Source organism: Geotrypetes seraphini, chromosome 13 (genome assembly GCF_902459505.1).
Source record: "Geotrypetes seraphini chromosome 13, aGeoSer1.1, whole genome shotgun sequence".
NCBI classification, from domain to species: Eukaryota; Metazoa; Chordata; class Amphibia; order Gymnophiona; family Dermophiidae; genus Geotrypetes; species Geotrypetes seraphini.
Window position 1 is genome coordinate 61,893,369 of NC_047096.1, and position 23,542 is coordinate 61,916,910.

At 38.2% G+C, this 23,542-nt stretch overlaps 1 protein-coding gene across 3 annotated transcripts in view; it reads right to left on the minus strand.

The window, feature by feature from the left end:
- Nucleotides 1-23,542, minus strand: part of SMARCD2 (SWI/SNF related, matrix associated, actin dependent regulator of chromatin, subfamily d, member 2) — a 154,780-nt gene that overhangs the window by 25,084 nt on the left and 106,154 nt on the right. For all 3 annotated transcript variants that reach the window (XM_033917370.1, XM_033917371.1, XM_033917369.1), the window contains exons 4-8: nucleotides 22,543-22,665; nucleotides 19,866-19,985; nucleotides 9,148-9,243; nucleotides 1,627-1,728; nucleotides 274-435 (exon numbers count right to left, since the gene is read on the minus strand). In XM_033917370.1, the coding sequence (XP_033773261.1) occupies nucleotides 274-435; nucleotides 1,627-1,728; nucleotides 9,148-9,243; nucleotides 19,866-19,985; nucleotides 22,543-22,665 (603 nt within the window). The remainder of the gene's footprint in view (nucleotides 1-273; nucleotides 436-1,626; nucleotides 1,729-9,147; nucleotides 9,244-19,865; nucleotides 19,986-22,542; nucleotides 22,666-23,542) is intronic.

Genomic DNA, 23,542 nt, shown 5'->3' on the forward strand with positions numbered 1-23,542 from the left:
GATCTATTTATTTATGAATGTTTTTTTCTGGTTGATTTATTGTATCATGATGTGGCTTGGTTGGCGCTTGACTGCCCAGTGTTCTGCATCTTTTATCTTTTTCCTTCTTTTTATCTCTATATCCTGGTCTCTTTTCATTTTCCTTTCTACACTACCTTGTTTTTTCTTTCCTTTTAATTAATGTACAGTAGTTCTTTTCTTGGCTTCTGTGATTTGTTAATGTAAACCGCTCAGAAGGATTTCCAATAAACTTGGAAATGTATTGTCTCTTACCTGCCTGAAATAGCGATTGCAGTTAATGTACTCTTTTTCATGGCTGTCCTGCAGTTTGTTGTTCTTAATGTACAGCCATAGCGCCTGCATAATGCTGGCACGAGTCTGTGTGTGCACACCCAGAAGCCGGGCCAGTCGGGGATCCAGTTTATACTGTGGAGGCTAGAAACAAAGGTGTACCATAAATGGCATTTATACCATAAGTAAATGCAAGCAATTATACCTAAAACAGTACTTTTTAAAGTTGGTTTTCAATTTAAGAAATTTCCGTCTTATTTTTTTAAGTTTCCTTAAGGCAGCTTCTCCTTTATAAGAGTTTCACTTTATTCAGAGCTGTACTATATAGGTAGCCCACATAAGATGCTGCTGACTTTTGGAGCAGCCCATCATTAGGAGGTCATTACTTGTACTTCCTCTCCTCAAAAAATTAAAAGTTCCATATCCAAAGTACTGCTAGCTTCAGCTGACCTTTGGATTGGAAAACCCAGGATCGGAAGATAGCCTCTCTCACCACTAGGGTTGTCCAGGAAAACCTAACCCCCTTTTTTACACAGCCCAATAGTGCGTGCCACTGCGGTAACTGCCTCAAAGCCCATAGGGATTTTAAAGGCTTCAGGGTTTTTTCTGCATGTCTTTGTAAAAAAAAAAAAAAAAAAGGGGGTGGGGTAAAGTTGGTAAAACTGTGCAAATTGAAGTTTAGCCCATTAATTTGATTGTGCTTGATCAGAAAATAATTATAAATTTTTTTTATAAAGTCTATCCTGGGGTTGCTCAAAGCCACAAAGTTTTTCTTAAAATTTGCTAATTCTGCTTAAGGAGAAATTAGGTTCTTACCTGCTAATTTTCTTTCTTTTAGTCCCTCCAGACCGGCACAGAAACTGATGGGTAATAGCTCACCACGACCGGCAGGTGGAGACTGAGACGCAAACTTATGGCTGTAGTACAAGTGGGCTATTCAGTCAGTCTGACGAATAGCCAAGCAGAACTAAGAACTGTGAACTATAACAGCAACAGCACTCCCAGAAGGAGAACAGCCAACTAAAAGAGAAATACTGTTGAATATTGATTAAAATAAGAACATTCAAAAATGTCCCCACAGCTCGCTAGCTATGCCAGATGAACCAAATGCAAAATTTTAAGAAAACTGAGCTTTATGTAATTAGTGGCTTTGAGGGACCCCAGGATGGGCTTAAATATTTTTGTAATTATTTTCTGATCAAGCACAATCAAATTAATGGGGAAATCTTCAATTTGCACAGTTTTGCCAACTTTAGGTTTTTCTGGACATCCTACTCACACCATTCATTAGCACAATGCACACTTACCAAGTAGAATAATTCTACAGGCCCTTACCTGGTGATCCAGCATAAGCAGCAGAGTACACTTTACATTAACATCTCCAGGTCTCTTCACCTGGAAACCATCTGTCTCCTGTGTGGTAGTCATCCTGTGCCACTGAAACCAGAGGCAGCACAATCCAATATTAATTTTCATGGATTAAAAAAACACACTTACAACCATTCACCTGCAAGCCAAGAATTTTATGGGATGGCTACCCCAGGAGTAAAGGCTGTAATCAAAAAACATTTTATCAGATATTTGAGGCTTAGCTCTCATCAGCATGCCAAATAAAATTGTGTCGTAAGATAATGCTACATAATTTTCCATTAATAATAATAATCTTTTGATGATTTTGACAGGAGTTGCCATTCAACAAATAACGTATAACTGGAAAGATTGTAGAAGGTTGAATTATTGTTTCTGGTGGAATTCAGTATGTCATGTGTTTAAAATGGAAAGAGCGTTGGCAGTTCAAAAAAGTTACTATAATAAATTTAAGGATGTGTTGGTGCCATTTTTTAATTATTATAATGAATAATTTACACTTTTCCCAATTTTTAATTCTTACATGTGGATCGGGGGGGAGGGGGGTTGGATTTCTATCAATAATATATATGAATGATAAGATATTATATTCATGTGGTATATTTTTTATTGTATATGGAAGTGGGAGGGGGTGGGGGTCAGTGTTCCCGCTAAGGTGCGCTGGCCTGCGCGCGCGCACAAAATATTACATCGCAGCGCAAAGTTTCTCTTCACAGCGCACACACGCGTCGCAAAGGTAAGGGGAGGTAAGGTAAGGGGACGCATTGGGGGGATTGCACTTCCCCACAATTGCCATGCTTCGGTTCCTCTTCTTCCTTCCTTCCTCCCCCCCCCCCCCCCCGCGGGACCCTGCGGCACCATCAACTCTTACTCCCTCTAATGTCGGCCCTGCAGCTCCAGACTTCCTCGCACCTTCTCCCCTCCCCCTTTGGATCGCTATTATTTTAAATGTTATAGCCGCGGAGCTGTATCCATCAGTGGAGATGTCTAACCTCGGCCTGCCCCGGAACTCTTACTGCAACAGTGACTTCCTGTTCCTGCCTAGACGGGCGGCTGCTGCAGTAAGAGTTCCGGGGCAGGCCGAGGTTAGACATCTCCACTGATGGATACAGCTCCGCGGCTATAACATTTAAAATAATAGCGATCCAAAGGGGGAGGGGAGAAGGTGCGAGGAAGTCTGGAGCTGCAGGGCCGACATTAGAGGGAGTAAGAGTTGATGGTGCCGCAGGGTCCCGCGGGGGGGGGGGAGGAAGGAAGGAAGAAGAGGAACCGAAGCATGGCAATTGTGGGGAAGTGCAGAGCTGCAGGGAAGAGTGTTGCGGTACCCAGCTGGAGGGAGAAGGAAGATGAGGGAGGGAATTAAAGGAGATGCCAGGGCTTGGAGCATAGGAGGAAGGTATGCCAGTCTAAGGGAAAAGGAAGGGGGAGATGTGAGAGCATGGAGGGGGAACGAAAGATGGAAGAAAAGGAAAGGAGAGAGATGCCAGAGAATCAGGGAAGGGGAGATACCAGACTATGAGGAGAGGTGTGGGAGAGGGAAGGCGAGGAGAGAGATGCCAGACCAATGGGGTGAAAGGAGAGATGGAAGGGGGAGGCATACAGTTTCTGGAAGGGGCATAGAAGGAGAGAAGATGCCATATAGGGGAAGAGAGACGGCAGACAGTGAATGGAAGGAAGAGAGTTACAAGAAGATGAGGAAAGGAGAAACCACAGAAGACAAAGGTAGAAAAAAATTTCTATTTATTTATTGCTTTAGGAGACATGTGTCACTGTTTCTGTGAAGCATTGTATGCAGAGTCCAGCTTCTTGCTGGTTCAATTTAACCTTTGTCTATGTATTTTTATTTTATCCCCCCTTTTACAAAACTGTGAAGCGTTTTTAGCACCAGCCTTGGTGGTAGCAGCTCTGATGCTCAGAATTTTATGAGCATCAGAGCTGTTACCTCCGTAGCTAAAATCCACACTACAGTTTTGTAAAAGAGGGAGGGGTTAGTTTGTGATTACATATTCCTTACTAGGCGAAGGTGTTTTCTGTGTTCTGTGTGTTCGAAAGACATGGTTTTCTGTTAGGATTGACGGTGTAGGATTGATCTGTGCTGGTCTGGCTTGTTTAGTTTTACAATGGGTGTATTGATGTACTGCTCACTGCAATATGTAAGATGCTGCCTTTTCCTAGGTACTCATGTGTGACGTGTGGTTTGTTACTAAAAATCATGTTTTTCTTACAGATGGGGGGGGGTGCCAAAAAATGATGGGCCCCGGATGTTACATATGCTAGGTACGCCACTGTATGTAAAGATACCAGAAAGCTGGCGTAGCAAAAACTTCTAAGTTTTGAGTATTTAACCCTCCCACAATCTCACGGGCACTCGTTTCAAGTTTATTGAGATTTTGATTTAAACGCAATATCAAATATTTTCAATGCGTATAACAAAAATAAATTTGGGGAAATAAATAAAACCATTTGAACCAGTGTTCCCGCTAAGCTGCGCTGGCGTGCGCTGGCGCACAAAATATTACATCGCAGCGCACACGTTTCTCGTCACAGCGCACGATCGGAAGAGGCGTACGGCAGATGGCAGGGCGGCGAGAGGAGAATCGGGCGAGTTGGCTCATAACTTGCTGGCGCCCGATATTTTTGGCTCACGGTGAAAAAAGTTTGCTCACAACACCCGCCCGCTTAGAGGGAACACTGGTGGGGGTTATATCTTTTTGTTGTATGATATGGTAGATTTTCAAGTGATGTTGTATTTTAATTGTTTGATATTTACTGTACACTTGTGAATTATTAAATGAATAAAGAATTAAAAAAAACAAAAAAAACATTTTATCACCTATGATCCAGCAATGAAGCTGAAATGAGCAATGGCCAAGACAAAATATTTAGTTAGAAAAACTGGCATCCAATTGGCAATATAATATATGAGTAACTGAAAGGATCCTGCAATTGTTCCAAAATCATTTAACAGATTACACAAACTGAAATATTTAAAAAAAAAACCCAAAAACAACTGTAGGAGGAAGTGATGTCACTGGCATAGATGGTTGCCTAACGCTGAGGCTCCATTTTTTAACCACAATAATCCCTTAAAAAAAAACAAAAAAAAACTTTACATGCACTGGCTTAGGAACTCAGTGAAAGTACTGTATGTTTGTCATGCAGAGGACCTAGATGTGATTTCCAGGTCAAGTGTTCCATTCTGCAGGAAACAGAGACTGAGGATATAAAGGCACTCCAGTCATCTTCCAACTGCTATATATATCTAGTGGTCCACTTAGGCCCCATGATTGCAGGAGCTCAAGGATTCTTGATGAATGGTTTTTGACCCAAGACCATGAGGAAGGACCTAGCGAGCATTCGCAGGAGCTAGTCAGGATGCCACTCAGCACCAAGCAAAGGTGAGGGGCATTACATCACATTAAGAACTTATACTTTGCCATTATATTTCAATCATTACTGAGTCAAACACTCAGATAAACAAATGAATAGTCCCTAGCATCCCTGACTTATCTACCTGCCCAACTGGAATGTGGTAAAGTAAGTAATATTCACCTTGTGGCATGCTTGGGATTCAGTATATACTATCCGAATCCTGTCTATAAATCTGTCTCCTAACCCTACTCTCTCCAAAGTTTGGAGCATGAAAGGCCAGTAGACCCTATTGAAAGTATTTTCCACATCAACAGACAGCAGAGTGACACTTTGCTCTCCACATGATGTTCAAGACCCTTCACACATTATCAGCAGCAGGGCAGCCTACCATGGGTTAGTATGTTAGCAACTGATTAGACAATATCCTAATCAGAATTTTTGTATCTAACTCTAACATAAGAACTGCCATCTCCGGATCAGACCTTCGATCCATCAAGTCCAGTGATCTGCACTTGCGGAAGCCCAGCCAGAGATATAAGCTGATAAGACCCATAAAGGCACTAATCTTCCTTTTATTATGAAGGATCGTAATTCCCGCTTCCGATATAAGCTGAAGAAATGGCCAAACGAATTTTTCTAAAAATGATCGCTTCTGAAGCCAGCTGGCCCCGGCTGCTACATCCACCCTATTGAACTTTGTGAAAATATGGAGGGAGACCATGAGCCAATCTACAAATTTCTTCAGGGGAAACTGCTCTAGACTCCGCTCAGGATGATGCTATACTCCTAGTGGAAAGTGACTTTAAGAGGTCGCTTTCTGCTTCCGATATAAGCTGAAGAAATGGCCAAACAAATCTATCTAGAAATGATCGCTTTTGATGCCAGCTGGCCCCGGTGGCTAGTACCTGCAAGCATAAAGAGATGATCCGACATTCAGAACTCATTCGTCACTTCCAGATAATGAAGCAAAACCCTGCAAACATCCAGCGATTGCAGAACTTTATCACTCTTCTTGGACCATGAGGGCATGAAGGCAGGCAACTGTACTTCCTGGTTGACGTGAAAACCCAAGACTACTTTTGGCAAAAAAGAGGGGACTATACGCAGAAATACCCCCGTCTCCAAAAATCTGAGAAAAGGTTCTCTGCATGATAAAGCCTGCAGTTCAGACACTCATTGTGCTGAAGTGACCACCACTAAAAATGCTGTTTTAACTGTCAGGTCCACCATTGATGCCTTCTCCAAAGGCTCATATGGAGCTCTAAAGAGAGCTCGCAGAATGAGATTATGACTCCATGTTGGAAAAGGTAGACATACTGGAGAATGCAGACATAATGCTCCTTTCAAAAATCTGAACACATCTAGTTGAGAGGTCAATGTCCTTTATTAGTCTGGGGTCTGATGCACAAAAAACCCACTTACTGTACTTTGAGTGAGTCAAATGCCAGGCATTTTTGAAGTCCCTCCGCAGACTTCACATGCTTCCATTCACGTCCTCACAAGATAGGGGGTCCGGATGGGACCTTTTACCCATTTCTCAGGCCCACAGTGGTTTATCAGTCCTGAAGGGGCTATACACGAAGCTCCCCCATCCTCTCCCTCACACTGTGGTATGTAGAAAATGGATGCTCTTCCGCTGAACAGAAAGCACAATTTCTACAAGTAACGGTGTCCTCACACACTAAGGAGTTCATCTTAGTTGATTAAAATCAAAATCAAGGGGTTTTGAGGCAGCTAAAGGCTTTTTGACCTAAGGGCTGCTGCGTGAGCGGACTGCTGGGCATGATGAACCACTGGTCTGACCTAGCAGCAGCAATTCTTATGTTCTTATGGCCGCCACCAGCAAAATCATGCCAAAAACTGTCCATGGAAACTTATTTGAAAAGTCAAAAACACAGAAAAGGGAGTTTTTGGAGGTGGGAGACCTAAACCCTAACCCCAGAAACCCTCAAATGTGGGATTTTCTGACCCTCCCTGATTTTCCCATAAGAAATAATGGGGCTGTACTCACTGTTCTGTAGAGATGCCTGCCTGTTAGCTATTTCAGTGCAGCTGGAGAGAAGGAAAGGACTTTCTTCCTCAGATGCCTCCAAATCCAACTCCAAAACAAGAAATCTTTGGGCTGCCAGTTGCACCGACCCCCAACTGAGACCTCCACCCCCACAGAACCTTGCAGCGTGACGGGGGTGGGCAAACTACACAGCCGGGGCCCTGGTATCCCAAGTGTTCCATCCCATTGTCCACCGGCCCCCCATTACAGCTCGAGTTCTCAAGCAAAGTTCTGGGTGTCACCTTAGACTCTTCTCTATCCTTCAACGAACATCTCCAATCCCTGGTGAAGAAATGCTTCTTCAGCCTTCACATGCTAAGGAAAGTCAGACCCTATTTTCACCAAAAACACTTCGCAGTCCTAGTACAATCCATCATCCTCTCCAGATTGGATTATTGCAATTCTATCTACCTCAGCCTAACCAAGAAAAGCCTCCACAGACTTCAGCGGATTCAAAACGCCGCAGCTAAGCTTGTTTTCGCGAAAAGCAAATTTGATCACGTCTCACCACTCCTGTCTAAGCTCCATTGGCTCCCAGTAATCCCCAGGATCCACTTCAAATGTGCGTGTCTGGCCTACAAGATCCTACATGGCATCCTTCCTGCCGTTATCCCTCTATCCTGGAACTCCCCAACCCCTGCTTCCTCCAGATCCTCCCAAATTTTTAAACTATCCTTCCCTTCCATAAAAGGTATTTCCCATGTAGGCAAACTTGGGTCATCCCTCCCCTTTAGAATCACTGAGATCTGGAATAACCTCACTTCCCCTCTCCGAACCTCAAGCTCCCTCCAACTCTTCCGCAAACTCCTAAAAACCTGGCTATTCTCAAAACTGTAACACTTCCCCCCTCTTAGGCCTCTCACCTTCCCCTTTACACCTAACTCTTTAATCTCTCCACTGTAGTTCCTCTCTCATCTTTCTTCCTGTAAACCGTGCCGAGCTCCGCATTCGTGGAGATGGTGCGGTATATAAACCCAAGGTTTAGTTTAGTTTAGTTCTTTTTTTTTTTTTTTTTTTTTTTAAATTTTATTTATTAAATTTTCAATTTTTACAATAATTGAGTCTCAAGTAATATAATTAATTACTATATATCATTGTATCTATCATTAATACAACTTAATTTATAAACAGTATATATTATAAATTATATATAATCAAAAGTTATAAATCCCTCCCCATTTTACAATTAATGATTCTAAAAATTATACATATCCCACCCCATTCCTATATAAGTACTGTAATTGTGCTAAGAAGTCTAATCATTAGAATAATTAGTCAATGGTTGCCAAATTTTTTTTGAAATTATGAAAATTCCCATGTTGTAATGCTATTACTTTTTCCATTTTGTAGATATGACAGACAGAGTTCCACCAGAACGTATAATTTAATTTGGTATAGTCTTTCCAATTTTGAGTAATTTGTTGCATGGCGACTCCTGTCAATATTAATAGCAACTTATTATTGTTTACTGAGATCGGACTCTGAGTTCTCATTGCAGTTCCAAATAATACGGTGTCATATGTTTAGTTCTTATACTGGGTGCCCACAGCCTGCACTCAAGCCAATGAGAAACTCAGAAGGTGAGCTGAATCCCAGAGGAATGGACCCCTGAAGACACACAGCAGGCTGGCTCTCCAGGTCCATCCGAAGGCTTGCCCTGCAGAGCTTCAGTCCAACTCAGTGGAACCTGCATTTTTTCCCAGGCAGAGGATCCCCAAATATGGGGGTCTCAGCGCACCAAACTCTCAGAAAAAGAGAACTTAGCCTAAAAAGAAAACAAAACTAAGCAGAGTAGAATACCTCTGCACAGTTTGATTGCAGAAAGGAAACTGAGAACGACTATGGAGGAAGGATTTAAACAAGCTAGCAAGAAAATTAGAATGTTATGATAAATAATATCAGAAAAACTGAGAAGTATCTAAAAGGATGCCTGGCAATGATATAAACACAGATCAAACTCATTAGTAGTTTTAATGTCAAATATGTGCTCAAATACAATGTAAATTAGAACTAGCCTTCTTCAGATTACACATTTATAGTTAAGTTTAGAACTAATATTATCTTACCTCCACAAGATGGTTGTCTGGACCATACAGATCCTTATCTAGCTCGATGACTAAGCTCTTGAAGAAAGAAGAGAATTTCCTCTTCTGTTTACTCGCCTAAAACCAAAGAGGGAAACAAATTAAGGAGAAAACGTCACGTTGCTTAGCTCTGTCATATTACTGAATCACATGGCTATCTCTGCATCTAACAGAAATGAATTTTCCAAATGATTATTGGCATTGAAAGTTTGCCAGTGCTAATACATTACACTTGATGGTTCAATACAGTTAAAAATGACTGAAACAGTCAGATGTTCTAATGATACAACATATATCTTTTTTTTAAATATTTTATTTATAAATTTTTCATTCTTACAATATTTTAATTATACATAAAAACTTCAAATAATACATGAAAAATTGTGAATACAAATAATTCATTTATCACATAAAATATACCCCTCCCCTTTTTTCAATTCTTAAATCCATATAATATACATTCCCCTCTCCTCCCCATTCTAATATAACCATTATTAATGTGCTATGAAATCTGATCATTGGAATAACGAGTCAATGGTTCCCAAATTTTCTTAAAATTATGAATATTTCCCTGTTGGGAGGGGGCGTGGCTTATCGCGCACAAATGGACGTGTGATCACGACGCTCCTCCAAGCTAGGCAACAAAGATTAATAATTCTCCCCTTCAAATTGAAATTTGAAAGAAATTTTAATACTGATCGATAAAACTTATAGATATTTAACAACAGAGAAAATTTGATAATATTTTCTCCTACCGGCACTGAGTAAGATCTGATAACAAGTAAGACCGCGATTTTTTTTTTTCTTGTTGCCGGCTTGTATCTGTGCTAGTGTGGCTGCTTGGCGGTTGAACCGGTCAAGGGTGAAAGAAAAGAGAGGAGAGGACTGGTTTAGTGGGGAGACTGGTGCCGATCAATTCTGGAGTTGTGGTGGTTAGAAGTAGCCCTCTCCTGACGGTGCTAAGACGGAGCCCTGTGAATTAAAAAACTCTTTCGTCGGTTTTCATCTTCTATTGTAAAGAGTGACGCTGAAAGTGGAAAAAGTTGTGGAGAAAGACTATTGAACGTTGAAATAGATGGTGAGAGACTTCGGTTGAGGGCTAATGATGAAAAATGACAGTTTGAAACGGCTATCGAGTGTCAGCGGACATATGTAGCCCTCCCCCTCTGGTGTTAAAACAAAACCTTGAGGCTTAAGGAAAGGGAAAGGAAAAAAAAGAGCCGATTATACTGAAACATATTAAAAACAACTGTAAAGAAAAAAAAGCTAAAACGAAGCGGTATTAAGATTTGAAATTAAATGACCTGAAGGAGGAGAGCCAATACAAAAGGTCTGTTTCTCTTTTACCGGTTTTTTGACACATTTTCTTACGCTGGAGTAACGAGTCATAAATAATCAAAAAACTCACAGCGTGATTATAACCAGCCTGAAACTAAGCCTTGCTAAAACTAAAGTAAGGTACTGAGAGAGGAAGAGCGCTTGTTTATCTCAGTACTGAAGAGATACGGTGATGAGGGCTGAGATTCACTGACGAGCTGAATGAATAAAAATTAAAAAGAGGCTTGAAGACCACGGTGACATTGAATTAACCGATAAAAAAAAAATATAGACTTCCTCAATTTGAACTGGTTTTGATGAAGGGCTGAAATTGAGGCAATTTGAAATAGCCCTCCCCTGATGGTTTTGGAGAGAAACATTAAGGGTAAAAAAACCTGACTTTGTACTGTGTGACATTGGAAGAGAAGGAGAAAGAAGAGAAAAACTACTGAAAATTCAACTAATAGAAACTACCCTCCAACGAAATTAGACAGGAACCCTGAAGGAAGGGATCCAAAAAAAAAAATAAAAAGTTTGCTATTCCCTCAACAATATAGCATTGAAGGTGGGATATTGTATACTGTGGTGAACAGAAAAATTACTGAACATAAAGAATTTGGAGAAGATAAAATCTATAAAAATATAAAAATAGACTCAAAAATATGGCAAGTACCAGACAAAACAAAAATGAGGCTGGTACGTCTGCAAAAAGACAGAAACAAGATCAAATAACACCAAGCAAGATCCCACTTCCTGTTGAAGAACCTGACATATTGAGTAAAGCAGAAGTTATGGAAGAACTAAGACAAATTAAACAAATGCTTAAGGAAACTGTAACCAATATGTCTGAAATGAAGGAAGAAATATTAAACATCCACAGACAAATGGAAGTTAATAACAAAAGAACAACTGAATTAGAATCAAAAATGGAGGTTTTGGAAAGTGAATCAAATAGATGCAAAAATGACAGCCTGGAATTGAATAAATTGAAAGATCAACTGGAAGACTATGAGAATAGAGGAAGAAGGAAAAACATTAAACTTTTTGGAATACAAGAAAATTTAGAAGGAAAAAATGCTATCCTTTTCTTGAAAATTTAATTCCAAAAATATTACACCTGGACTTGAAACAACCACTTGAAATAGAAAGGGCGCATAGAATCCCAGTTAAAAATGTAGAAAACAAAGGCAGGCCAAGACCGCTAATTTTCAAAATGCTTAGATACCAACAAGCATTAGAAATATTAAATGCTGCAAAGAAAGACAAAAATCTAAATTATAAAGGATCCAGAATATGGTTTTTGCCGGACTTTGCTAAAAACACAGCAAATAAAAGAAAGAGATTATTAGACATGAGACCTCAGCTAAAAGAAAAAGGTTTTAAATACGGTCTATATTATCCGGCAAAAATGAGAGTATCATCTGGAGATAAATCCCTGTATTTCGAGGATCCAGAAAAATTAAAAGCTTTTCTTGCTAAACCAGAACCTATGATATTTTAACATAAAACATTAAGATGGGTTTTGATGACTTTATGAAAAATTATAAAAGTATGAAATATTGAAATATCTGAAGAAAAGAAAAATGAAACAAAGAAAAGACAATAAAAATTTACAAGAAAGAAAGAGCAAGATTTAAGAAAAACATTGATAAAATACTAAATATATGTTTAAAGATAAAATTTTATGATGTAAAAATAATACTAAGGAAATATAAATTAAAACTGTTATATGGATAAAGATACATTAATGAAAAGATATGGAAAAATGAATAAAGAAATTAAAGATTAATATAGATAGATAGAAGGGGAATTTGATTGAATATTAATTGCCTAGGGGGGAGGAAAATGTTCGGGTTACAGTTCCAATGTGTAGCCTTAAGCAGCCATTATATTGGGTGGGAAAGGGAGGGAAAATGAGAGTATCTACTAGAATGATTAAGGGAAAAATAAACAAGGGATTAGATACTTTAGGGGTAAAAATGTGTGTCGTGAAAAACATATTTTGGATTCTAAATATGAAAGAAGAGGAGAAGAAGATTATAATGAGAAGTATTAAAATGTATAATGTCTTTTAAGATATATTCTATTAATGTCAATGGCCTGAATCACGTAATCAAAAGGAAAAAAGTATTAACATTTTTAAAAAAGCAAAATGCGGATATTTACTGTCTGCAGGAGACCCATCTTAGTATAAAGGAATCACAGAAACTATCGGGTGGGTGGGTAAAAGAATGTTTTTTTGCTCCAGCAGAGGGTAAAAAAGCAGGGGTAGCAATTCTTATAAATAAAAAATGTATGGCCAAGATTAAGGTAAAAAATTCAGATCCACATGGAAGATGGATACATATTGATATAGGTATGGGAAATGATGCCCTGACGTTGTTTAATATATATGCCCCTAATTCGAATCAATCAGAATTTTTTAAAAAATTACAGAATATGTTATTACCACTGGCTGCTTCTAATTTAGTGGTGGCTGGAGATTTTAATGCTGTAATGGATCCACTATTGGATAAAAAACCAGGTAAAAATATAAAATCTTTAGGTTTAGATAATTTGGTTCAGTCATGTGATTTAAAAGATATATGGCATATTCTTCATTTTAATGATCAGGAATTTTCATTTTGTTCACAGGTTCATAAATCATTTTCAAGAATAGATTATATTTTTGTTTCAACAAATAAAGTGCAACAGGTGATTAAAGCTTCCATAGATCCTATTATTATTTCGGATCATGCGGGAGTATGGATAGAATTACAATTAGATCAATTAGAGAATGTTAGACCTCTTTGGAGATTTGATAATGCATTGCTTATGGATGACAAATTTTTGGAAAATTTCAAAACACAAATTAACGATTTCTTTCAAATAAACTTAGTGGAGGATACATCTATAGAGAATGTATGGGATGCATTTAAAGCAACTATGAGAGGTAATATTATATCATATTCAGCTTTTATTAGGAAACAGATTAAAATACAATATATAGAATTAGAAAAAGAAATAAAAATATTAGAAGCTAAATTGGTAAGTAAATGGGAATATGAAATTTTGCAAGCTCTTTTGAAAGCAAAAGGTAAATATAATGAATTAACTTCAAAAATGATAAGAAGAGATTTGTTTTCCAAGCAAACAGTGTATTATGGAAATTCTAATAAGGCGGGGAGATTATTGGCAAATTATCTTAAAGCAAAAAAAAGAAGAACTAATATTAATGGAATAAAAGACGAAAATGGTATAATAACAAATCAAACAAATATAATATTAAAACAATTTTTAAAATTTTATAAGGACCTGTATTCTTCCGAGCCTTATATGGAGAGACAAAAAGATGGAAAAAATTTTTTAGATTTAATTAATGGACCTAAGGTTCCTGATCATATAAAACGGAGTTTAGAAGAACCTATATCATTAAAAGAATTAGAAACAGCATTGAGATCTCTTAGAGTTGGATCCGCTCCAGGTGGTGATGGTTATACAGTAGAATTTTATAAAACATTTCAAAATATCCTTTCCCCACATTTACTAAATTTATATCAGACACAACTTATAAAAGGTAATATTAAAGGTACTATGGCTGAATCAATAATAATTGTTTTGCCTAAGCCAAATAAAGATCCTACTTTGGTTTCAAACTACAGGCCTATATCTTTGATAAATGTTGATAATAAACTTTTGGCGAAAATTTTGGCTTTGAGATTAGCCAAGGCTCTCCCACATATTATAGATATGCATCAAACGGGTTTCGTTGCTAAAAGACATTCCTCTAATAACTCTAGATTATTGTTTCACATGTTAAACTTATCAAAAAAATGGATGAACCGGCTTTTACAGTTTCATTAGATGCTGAAAAAGCATTTGATAGGGTAGAATGGAATTTTATGTATCAGGCATTAGAATGGTTTGGTATAGGTTCTGGATTTATACAAATGGTAAAAACATTGTATAGCTTCCCGATTGCAAGACTAAATATTAATAATAAGATATCTGATGGTTTTCAATTGCAGAGGGGAGTTAGACAAGGTTGTCCTTTATCTCCTTTGTTATTTGATGTTGTATTAGAACCCTTATTGTTAGCAATACAGCAAAAGAGGGAGATACAAGGTATTCCATATTCAGATATGGAATATAAAATTTCGGCTTATGCTGACGATATTTTGCTTTATTTGAGAAATCCAGAGTCAACCTTAACTACTTTATTGGAATTAATTGATAAGTTTGGTAAATTTTCAGGTTATAAAATTAATTGGAATAAATCTGAAATTATACCCTTGAATGTTCATTGTGTAAAAGGATTATTTGATACTTTTCCATTCATATGGAAAGAAGAAGGATTTAAATATCTTGGCATTCAAGTTAAAAATACAATTGAAGATACTGTAAAAGAGAATGAAAAATATGTATTAAAAAAAGTTACGGAGTTATGTGAACAATGGAACCCATTACATATTTCTTGGTGGGGAAGAGTTCAAACTATTAAAATGATGATGTTACCTGTAGTTTGCTACCAAATGAGTATGATACCTATTTATTTTCAGGGGTCCTTTTATAAAAAGCTCAATAGCATTTTAACAAAATTTCTTTGGCTTGGTAAAACACCTAGAATAGCTTTAGTAACTTTGCAAAAATCAATTAAGGAGGGAGGGGTAAATTTTCCAAATTTCTATAGGTACCATCAAGCCTATATTCTACGTCAGGGTATGTATTGGATCCTCCCAGAACTTATGGATAATGCACCGGATTGGTTATATTTAGAATGGCGCCTTATGTTTCCCCTAAATTTAGTTCATCTACCAAGTATTAACATACCTAGAAGATACAGAGAAAATAAAATATTAATAGATACTTGGAAAACGTTGAGATTTATTGATAAATTAACACCTATCCCAATAAACAAATCAACTAATCAATCTATATGGATAAACTCCAAGATCAAAATTGGCGGAGCTCAAATCCTTTGGAAGAACTGGATTATTGCAGGCATTAGATCTATAGACGATGTTATTTCAGAAGGTAAACTGCTGGATTTTTCACAATTGCAACATAGATTTGGTCTTAATAAAACACAAAGTTTTAAATGGTTGCAGTTGAAGCAGGCCATTCAGGTTGGGTTCCCTGAGTGGAAAACATTAAATAATCAATATAGTTTAAAGTTCTTATGTTTTCAAGCAGACTTCCTAGGACATCAAGCCGCATTGTGGTATAAATTAATATCTGGATATTTAAATAAAAAACCAAAAAATGGTCTAAGAGATATTTGGAGCATTGAGATTAAGCATCAAATTAATGCATCTCAATGGCCACTAATTTGGTCTTGGAGAATGAGATGTACAGTGTCAGCATCTATGAGACAAACTTGGTTCTTTTTATTACATAGAGCTTTTTGGACCCCTACACGTTTACAAAAATTAGACAGTTCTAAGTCCAATAAATGCTGGCACTGTAATCTAGAACCAGGGACATTAGATCATTTATTGTATCATTGTCCCTATATTAAAACTTTTTGGAATTCAATTTGGCCACAAATTAATAAATTGATGGAAAATCATATTGCAATATCATATGATACAATATTATTTGGAATGATGATGAGAAAAAAAAGTCAAATTTCACCAGAAAATAACAAGCTTTTATTAATTATGACAGGGGTTGCCATTCAGCATATAACTAACAACTGGAAGAATTATAACAACCTAAATTATACATTTTGGTGGAATACAATATGTCATATATTTAAAATGGAAAGAACAATAGCAATACAAAGGGGGACATATACTAAATTTATAAAAATATGGGGGCCATTGACAAAATACTGTAATGAATAAATAATAGGATTTTTCTTCTTTTCTTCTTTTAAGGATTTTTTTTTTTTTAATGACACACATAGAGGGGGGGTAAGGAAAATAATTTCTACATAATATGTTATAATATATTATACAATATGTAATGTATGATTGAAAAATAATAGAAGGGTGGGGGGAGGGAGAGGGGATAAAATTTATTTAGAACATAATGTATTAGATATAAAAATGTTATTGAATATTCATCAATTATATTCTAACATGTTGTACACTTTTTGTAAAATTTGAAAATTAAAAATATTATATTAAAGTAATAAAAGGGTGGGGGGAGGGTGAGGGGGAAAATTAAATTTAGATATATAATGTATTAGATATAAAAGTGATACTATGTATTTATCAATTGTATTTTAATATTTTGTACACTTTATGTAAAATTTGAAAATAAAAAAAAATGGAAAAAAAAAAAATGAATATTTCCCTGTTGTAATGCTATTGTTTTTTCCATTTTGTATATATGACAGACTGAATTCCACCAAAATGTATAGTTTAATTTGGTATAATCCTTCCAATTTTGAGTTATTTGTTGGATGGCGACCCCTGTCAATATTAATAATAGTTTGTTATTGTTTGCTGAAATCGGACTCTGAGTTCTTATTGCTGTACCAAATAGTATAGTATCATTTGAGAGTCCTACATGATTTTCTACAACATATATCTAATGGTTTGTTACTATCAGTTGGCATCTGTTATTGCTGCCATGTATTTCCTGAATACCCTTGATATTGCAGACTCCTGCCTAGTTAAATCATTTCTGGCCACTTAACTTGTTTTATTCAGTGGCATTTAACCCCTTCGTGCCCATAAATGCTCAACTCATTTCAGTTGCCATATGGCAACTTTTTTTGTTGTTCTCATGATTACTTTCATATGGATGGTTGCTTGCTTGGTTAAGTGTGTGCATTTTTTGTCATAGTAATTAGAGTTTTTCTCTCTTTTATTAGTCTGTGAATCGCTTAGTTCTGCCTTGTTCATTTTTAGCAGTATAGCAAATCTTGAATGAATGAGTAAACAAACAAGGGACATAAAAGGGTTATAACTGATTAGTGCCAGAGCAGTCCATGCATGGAGCCAGTACTTAAATTGGTTAGCAACAATATTCATACCACTAACCGGTCAAGTAATTGGCTAAAGTTAGGACTACAAAACAGCTGTCTCAAGAACTGGTCTGCATATTGGCCGGTGCTCAGTTTAACACCCCCCTCCCCAAAAGCGACTAAAGGATTTCCTGGGATCGCCTTGCTCCCTCCAATCGTGATGCTCACTCTCTCTTTCCGTGAAGTGAGTAAGTAGAGTCCAGGGCCTCCCTACCCTGCCTTCCCCCCCATTTGCCCCCTCCAATCGTGATGCTCCCTCTCTCTTTCCGTGAAATGAGTAAGTAGAGTCCAGGCCCTCCCTACCCTGCCTTCCCCCCCATTTGCCCCCTCCAATCGTGATGCTCCCTCTCTCTTTCCGTGAAATGAGTAAGTAGAGTCCAGGCCCTCCCTACCCTGCCTTCCCCCCCATTTCCCCCCTCCAATTGTGATGCTCCCTCTCTCTTTCCGTGAAATGAGTAAGTAGAGTCCAGGCCCTACCTACCCTGCTTTCCCTCCCATTTGCCCCCTCCAATCGTGATGCTCCCTCTCTCTAGGAAGTTCTTTTTCACTCAGAGGGTGGTGGATACATGGAACGTGCTTCCAGAGGCTGTTGTAGACAAGAAAACATTAAATGGTTTCAAAGAAAGTTTGGATAGATTCCTAGAAGAAAAAGGGATTGAAGGGTATAGATAGATATAGACCACTACTCAGGCGATGGGCCTGATGGGCCGCCGCGGGAGCGGACCGCTGGGCAGGATGGACCTATGGTCTGACTCAGCGGAGGCAACTTCTTATGTTCTTATGTTCTCTCTTTCCATGAAATGAGTAAGTAGAGTCCAGGCCCTCCCTACCCTGCCTTCCCCCCCCCCATTTGCCCCCTCCAATCATGATGCTCCTTCTCTCTTTCTGTGAAGAGAGTAAGTAGAGTCCAGGCCATCCCTACCCTGCTCCCCTTGCCCTGCCATCTCCCCCCCCCCCCTTACCCTGTAATGCTGTGGTGGTCTAGTGGGATCCACTGGGCAAAAGCAATGCCTTTTTGCTTCTGCCCAGCGCGGTTCCTTCTCCAATATGTCTGCCACAACTCTAGTTGCAGTCTTCACTAGTTCCACAAGGCTGCTGCTAGGGCTTATAGTGGCCATTATGGAAAAGAAGTCATGATGGGCAGGAGTATTTCAATATTTTATGTAAATGCTTAGACATTTTTTAATAGGTGGAATATCAAATCTTAATAAAACTTGGAAATGTGCATCACTTCTGCCAGATGGACCCCACTTGACCACCATTGCATTATAAAGTAGGCCTAGGGGCCTAAGGAAGTGAGAGGGCAGTGGGCCTGGTCTCTATGAATTGCTTTGGTTAAGAGATGGGGGTGGGGGAGGGAGAATCAGAAGCTGGCCAGTGAACCTGTTTTCACTTATGCAGATCCCAGCTGACATGTCACTGGGACCCACATAATCCCTAGTGACTTCCTTATCATGAATTAGCCCTGGATATTCAATGCTGGTGCCTGGACATGGTCCAGCATTGAATATCTGTCCTAAACCTACCCAAGGTGGTGTTTTAAAAATACGCCGATGTTGACTATCAATTGGACAGAAAATTGTTCTGTTGAAACAAAGGCAGAAGAGAATTCATGAAAAAACATCACAGATTTCTGTATTTTCATAAACTTGTTTAGTTTTTTTAGAAATCTAAAATTGGTTGAAGGAAATATTTTGAGTATGGCATGTCTTAAGTTATGCCATGCTTTTTGAAAACTACGTTTGGAAGTTTTTTTGAGTTTTATAATCTTATATTTTGCTCACACTCCAGTTTTGATTGGCTTTGTCACACCCTGAGGCAGCAGAATTGTGAAACACTGGCCACCGTTGGTGTACCGATTATTCTGAAGATAAGTTGATTTATTCATCTGTCTTGTACACATAAAGCTTGTCTTGTACACAGAGCTTTTCCAAATGCCAGGGGAGGTTTTTAAAAAAAAAAAAAATTTTATTTATAAGATTTTCAATTTTTGATACATTTGTCACATTTATAAAATGGAAAGAACTTTAGCTGTTCAAAAAGGGTATTTTAAAAAATTTCAGGATGTGTGGGGACCATTAATAAATTATTGTAATGAATAGATATCATTTTTCCCCGTTTAACATAAATGATTGTATGGGGTAGGGGGTGGGTTTTTGATTTTTGTTATGAAGGGAAGCATGCATTAATTTAGCACCTGTAGTGTTGTATGGCACATATTAGAATGGTAATTCTGCCAGGATTTATTGTTTATTGAGATAAATCAAAATAGTTTGAAATTACTGCCGATAGTAAGTTGAAAAGGTTTAACAGGAGGATACCGGCTTGATTTCCCTCCACTGACCAATTAGAATACTTTTCTAGTAAGACACATAGCATGATTTAGGCCTTCTATAAAGGGAATTGCCAAATTTCATGTCCTCCTTACATCTTCAAGGAGCTTTCCCTCGACTCTCAGCTCCCAGGAGGCCACCTTCTCTCCTTCCTCTCCTTCTGGCTTGCCAGGAGTGAAGGTATTTGAAATGTAAATTCTCAGCTTGCGCTTTTGCTGTGGATTTAAAAAAAGAAAATATTAATAATGTAGATCAGGGATGCCCACACTTTATTGGCTTGCAAGCTACTTTTAAAACAACCTAGTCAAAATGATCTACCAACAATAAAATTTTAAAAAACACAAAGCACACTGTACGCAGAGAAAATGTTAATTATCATTTATATTAAATAGTGTTTCCCCTTTAAATATGCACATCCGGGAGGGGGGAGGTGGGGGGATGATAGGTTAATGAATTTTGAATAATTGATATGGATGATTATATATATTTTATGTATGGGCATTGTGATTGTTTAGGGGGAGGGGGGATTAATTCTGAAATGGATATTATAAGAATATTAAGTGTGATATTTAAGTAGAAAATGTTATATTTATTGTTACACTTATTGTAAGTATTGAAAATAATAAAGAAGTGGGGAAAAAAAATTATATTCGGGGTTTTTTTCAAAGAGGTCAGTGCAGATGACTTTAAAATATGCAATGCCACCTCAGTAACAACTATACAAAAATAGACAAATATACTCCCTCCCTTTTTACTAAACCATGATAATGGTTTTTAGCGCAGGGAGCTGCGCTGAATGCCCCACGCTGCTCTCGACGCTCATAGGCTCCCTGCGCTAAAATCCGCTACTGCGGTTTAGTAAAAGGGGGCCATAGTGCAAAATATAGACAGCAGATATAAATTCTCAAAATGGATACATTTTGATCACAAAATTGAAAATAAAATCATTTTTCCTACCTTTGTTGTCTGGTGATTTCATGAGTCTCTGGTTGCACTATCTTCTTCTGACTGTGCATCCAATATTTATTCCCTTCTTTCTGCCTCCTGCATGCTTCGTCTCCTCCAGACCTCATTCCATTCCCCAATCAACATCTCTGTCCTTCCTGAGTCCAACTTTTTCTTCCTCTCTCCCTGCCTGCCCCCTAGCACACTCCATTCTCTCCCCCAACTTTTTCTTCCTATCTCCCTGCCCCCTCCCCTTCTTTTTCTCTCTGTCTTTCTGTCTCCCTACCCCCTTTCTTACTTTCTTTCTATCTGTCTTTCTTTCTGTCTCCTTGCCCCTTCTTACTTTCTGTCTCCATGCCTCCCTTTCTTTCTTTCCGCCTCCATGCCCCTCCTTTCTTTGTCTCCATGCCCCTCCTTTCTTTCTTTCCGTCTCCCTGTTCTGCCTCCCTGTCTTTCTCCCCAAGCCACCACCAGCGCTGTCATCTGGGAACAGGCCCCCAAGCCACCGCCGAATTCTCCCTGTTTCCTGACACCCAACAGGCCAACAGCCTTCCCCCCTCCCCCCCCCCCGCCGTCAATTCTGATGTTGGACAGTAAGTTCCGGGCCAGCCAGGAGAATGCAAAGGCAATGCGAGTCTTTCACAGAGCCCGGGATGGGCTCCGCGATTGACTCGTGTTGCCTTTGCGATCTACTGGTTGATCGGTATCGACCTTTAGGCATCCCTTCTCAGTTTCTCACTCTGATAATGCACAGTAAATTATGCTTTAGCCAGTATCACTCAGCATGATATACCCCAATGATCTTATGTTTTATGTTGCAGCTTTCTAGCAAACATTAATAAATAATGGTAAAGTCCAGAAGGGCATTCAGACAGACTGCTGGACTTATGGAGTGTTTTTTATTTTTTTTTTTTTTACATCTATATTAAGTTTTATTTAAAAATCTGTATGGAGTGTTTTTTAGAAGGTATGCCACTTTTTTTCCCTCTTGTGTGATTACATAGGTTTATCTTTCCTATATGTTATGGAGTTCCTTTCTTTCTTTTTTGTTTATTGAATATATGTTTTAATTGATAGCCGCAGAGAACTGTTGTAAACTTCTGTGGGATATCAAATTTTAATAAACAAACATATTATATTGACAGTGACTTGCTCTAGGGCCTAATTAGCACCATACTAAAAGACCCACCACCGAGGGGAGCAATCATCAACTGATGCTAACCACGTTAGCGCACGCTAAATGCTAAGGATGCCCATAAAAATATAATAGGTGTCTTTAGCATGGGCTAATGTGATTAGCATCCATTGATGAATTCTCCCATAAAAGCAATCTGTGGTATTCTCCTGGTGCAATAGTACTCCTTGTTTCAGCTGGTCCAAAAATAGGGGAAACTAAGAAGGTAATCTTTGTATAACAGCCGAATGTCACTATTGCACTATTTCATATCATTGCATTAGTTCATACCATTAGCTTATCTAAATAGCTACTTAACTGAGTAGTCAACAAACATTCCAGTCAGTGGGGAACTAACTCCAAGAATGCTAGATGTAATCACGCATTCATAATGCACCTCATTCTTAATATTTGTTATTTATATATTATAACAGTCTTCCCAATTCTCAGCGGAGCCACCATACTCTCAATTAGTTTTCATAGTGTATGGCTTTATGCTCCAAATCGTCATCGGATCGATTTTTTTTTTTATTTTTATAACTTATTTTAATTTAGATAAATATGTACTAAAAGTACTTAGCTGTATGGGGGTAGATTCAGTAGGGAAAGACATATATTTAATTACAATAAAACATCTCTGTCACAGAGCACACCGTTAAAGGTTTCTTGATGGCCTCTTGTATTTCCATCCTTTTCCTAGCAATTGTCTGATCCAATTTCCGCTCAAAGGCAAGAAGATCCATGTAGGCCTGAGACTCTGGAACTAGCTCTCGGATCTGTAATGTAAGGGAAGTGAAAAGGGATAAGCATTTTGGAAGTAAAAAACAACAAGTGCAAAAGATGTTTGATCATTTTAGTATAGATGACTTTTAGTGGGCTATGTTGAAATGCTGCTTTCTTCTTACTCCCTTCTTTTTATTCCTTTCCATCCAGCTCTCATCAGGAAGCCATTATATATAATCTCCCTTTATATACATTCCTATCTGAGAGTAAATAAACATGGCCTCTTTCCTTACATCTTCCATCAAGTGAGCCTTCAACTACAGCCTCTCACCTTCACAAAAAGGTAAGGGATGCAAAAGGAAAGAACTGATGAGAGGAGGCAAGGGGAAACAGGTCCTGCTAGACCAGCTCAAACATAGTAATGATCACAAAGGTTAAGTCAGAGCACAGAAGCATATAGAATCCTATTTAAAGGAAGGAGAAATTAAGTCTTACCTGATAATTTTCTTTCCTTTAGTCCTACCAGACCACTCTAGAACCTGTGGGTTTTTGTCCGTCAGCCAGCAGATGGAGGCAAAGAATAAAGACTGGTGCCCTATAAGGGTGTCATGCAGCTTCAGGTCTTTACTATTTTGAATGACAAAGCAGTGGAGATCTGAATAGAATTCTGAAACAATTTGAGTTGAATTGAAAAAATAAAACACATGTAACCTTTCATGACTGAAAATCTGAAATGAGAAGAAATTACACAAGCCTTGCAGGACTCTGGACTGGTCTAGTGGGACTGAAGCAAAAGGAAATCATCATGTTAATACTTAATTTCTCCTTCTTTGTTGTCCTTACCAGACTAGTCCAGAACTTGTGGTAAATATCCAAACAATCTTTAAAGTGGGTAAGAAACAGAAATCCCTGCCCAAAGTACGTCAACAC